Source organism: Quercus robur, chromosome 4 (assembly GCF_932294415.1).
Source record: "Quercus robur chromosome 4, dhQueRobu3.1, whole genome shotgun sequence".
Taxonomy (NCBI): domain Eukaryota; kingdom Viridiplantae; phylum Streptophyta; class Magnoliopsida; order Fagales; family Fagaceae; genus Quercus; species Quercus robur.
The window spans coordinates 1,535,536-1,538,469 of record NC_065537.1 but is presented as its reverse complement, the minus strand read 5'-3'; the positions used below and the strand labels follow the sequence as shown (position 1 = coordinate 1,538,469).

Below are 2,934 nucleotides of genomic sequence, written 5' to 3'. Positions count from 1 at the left end.
CTTAACGAGCATGTCGTCCACATACACTTCCATATTCCTGCCAATCTGCTTGCTGAACATTTTGTTTACTAACCTTTGGTAGGTTGGTCTAGCATTTTTCAGCCCGAAGGGTATTACCTTATTGCAATAGAGCCCCTGACTTGTGATGAAAGTTGCTTTCTCCTAGTCTTCTTCAGCCATCTTTATCTAGTTGTACCTTGAGAAAGCATCTATGAACGTCAATAACTTTATGCCCGACTGTAGAATCCACTAGCTGGTCTATTCTCGACAGAGGGAAACTGTCTTTCAGGTAGGCTTTGTTCAGGTCTGTGAAGTCCACGCACATTCTCCATTTCCCATTTGCTTTCTTCACTAGGACGACGTTTATGAGTCAATCAGGATAATAGACTTCTTGGATAAAACTTGTTGACAATAGTTTGTTAACCTCATCTATAATTGTTTGGTTCCATTCTGGGGTGAAGACTCGTCGTCTTTGCTGGACGGGCTTCCTGTCCGGGTCCACGTTTAGCTTATGCTAGATAACTTTTGGAGATATGCTTGGCATGTCTTCGTGAGTCCAGGCGAAGACGTCTAGGTTTTCTTTAAGGAACTAGACGAGCCTTGTTTTCATCTCAAGACTTAGTGTTGTCCCTATTCTTGTCGTCTTGGCTGCCTCTCCTTCGACCAGTTCCACTGTCTCCAGGGCTTCCACTTTATCTTCTTCTTTCTCCTCGATCATCCATGTATGGTTCTCCTTTGCAGCCAACACGGCTTGGTAGCATTCCCTGGCTAGGACCTGATCTACTTTTACCTCGCCGACACTGTTCTCAGTTGGGAACTTTACCTTTAAGCAATAGGTGGACGTGGCTAACTTCCATCAGTTGAGCGTGGGTCTCCCTATAATCACATTGTAAGATGAGGGGCAGTCTACCACTAAGAAGTCTAACTAATGTGTCAACTACTTTGGGTAGTCCCCACTATTACTGTCAAAGTTACTATGCCCTTGAGATATACTCTGTCCCCACTGAAACTGACAAGTGGGGAGTCAAATGGGCGTAGTCTTCTTGGATCTAGCTTCAGTTACTGGAAAGCGGGAAGGTAGATGATGTCTGTGGAGCTACCATTGTCCACGAGGATCCTCTTGGTGTTGAATCCTTCTATCGTGAGCATTATGACCTAGGGGTCATTGTAAGGCTGCTTCACTCCTCTAGCATCTTCCTCATTGAAGGACATGTCCTGGTTCGTTCGTCTCTGTTTAAACGGGGGTGGCATGTGAACACTATTCACTTGCCTCTGACATGCTTTCTTGAGGGATTTGAATGACCCACCTGTGAATGGCCCATTTGTGGTTGTTGAGACGTGTGATCCTCGTCTTTAGGCAAAAACCTGTGCTGGTTTTTATCATCGTCTCTGAACCTGCTAGATTCTCCCTTCTTCACATACTTCTGCAATTTCCCTTTTCATATCAACTCCTCTATTTGCTCCTTTAAGTCCCGGCAATCTTCTGTATAGTGGCCATGATCCTTGTGAAACTGGCAGTACTTCTTTTTGTCACGCATGTTTAACAACGAATGTAATGGCCTTGGCCATTTGAGATAATGTTCATCCTTAATCTGTGTCAAAATCTTGTCAACAGGCATAACTAAAGGAGTGAATTTTACCGTTCTGGGAGTTTTCTCATCTTTCCATTTACCCCCATCACTAGTCCGACGATTTGGACGCTCCCTTTTTTGTCCTCTACAATCGTCCTCCTTCCTTCCCTTGTCTGCTGGTCTCTTTACATCCCTTATGGCGACTAATGCATCTTCAGCATTCATGTACTTTTGTGCCTTTAGGAGCATCTTTGTCATCGTTTTGGGGGGATTCTTCGCGAGTGAAGCCACGAACTTTCTGGACTTCTGCCCCGCCTTGAAGGTCGTCAACTGCACTTTGTCATCAGCTTTGTCTACCTCCAGGGTCTCCCGAGTGAAGCGTTTCACATACGACCTCAGGGTTTCTTTCTTCCCTTGTCTAATAGTGAGCAAATGGTTTGCTAACCTTTTGGGGCGTTGTCCTCCGATGAAGTGGCACAGAATGGCATTGCTCAACTGCTCGAAGCTGTCAATGGACGATGTTGGCAATTTTGTGAACCATTCCCTCGTAGCTCCTTTGAGAGTGGTGGGGAAGGATTGACACAGTATCTCGTCAGGGGGCTGTTGAAGGCCTAGCGTCATCTTGAAGGTGTTAAGGTGGTCCTGGGGGTCCTTAAGCCCATCAAATGGCTCAAGTTAAGCCAGTTGGAATTTCGACGACACTAGACATTCTTGGACCGCCATAGTGAAAGGTGAATCTGTTGCCCTGACCATTCTATCTAGGCTCCGGTCCATTTTCTCCTTAATGGAATTCCTCAGCTCGTCCATCTCCTTCCTCATCTCTTGAAGAAAATCTGAGTTCTGTTCATCTGGAGTAGTAGGTCTTCAATGATCACTTCTTCTATGGCTATCTCCCTTATCCTCCAAGTTGCCTCTAGACCGATTTTCCTCATGTTGAAGCCGTAGTTTCATTTCTTGATTTTGTTTGGTAAGCTCTTCGATGGTGACTGCAAGAGCTTGGATTTGCTGAGCCAAGGCTACAGAATCTTAGTTGGACTCCATCTTAATATAGAAGTTGATGGAAACTATGTTTTCGAATCTGAATACGAAAATTTTGTTCCCTACAGACTGCGCCAAACTGATGAAGTGTAAATTCATCAGTCGTAGTGAACACGTCCAGATGGAGTCAGATATTCATATGCGTCACCGTGGAAGTAGCAATCCCTCACGTTGGTCACCGGTGTGGTGCCTGCCACAAAGCCTCCGATGCCAAAGTCAGTATATGAAGCTTATGGTAAATAATAGAGTATAGAAATAACTAGGGATGCTATTTTTGTGTGTGAAAAAAAAATGTACCTTCTGTTGGAGGTGTGAGGACTATATA

The 2,934-nt window shown here is 44.8% G+C and overlaps 1 protein-coding gene across 1 annotated transcript; it reads right to left on the bottom strand.

Annotated features, from left to right (window-relative positions):
- Positions 1-1,439: 1,439 nt before the first annotated feature.
- LOC126724590 (uncharacterized) lies at positions 1,440-2,192 on the bottom strand. Its single transcript, XM_050429071.1, has one exon. It carries the CDS (start codon positions 2,190-2,192, stop codon positions 1,440-1,442), a length of 753 nt encoding a protein of 250 aa, XP_050285028.1.
- Positions 2,193-2,934: the final 742 nt, after the last annotated feature.

What these genes read in the sequence shown, in the direction of transcription:
- LOC126724590 (XM_050429071.1), bottom strand. Translation starts at nt 2,192, where the DNA reads ATGACGCTAGGCCTTCAACAGCCCCCTGACGAGATACTGTGTCAATCC.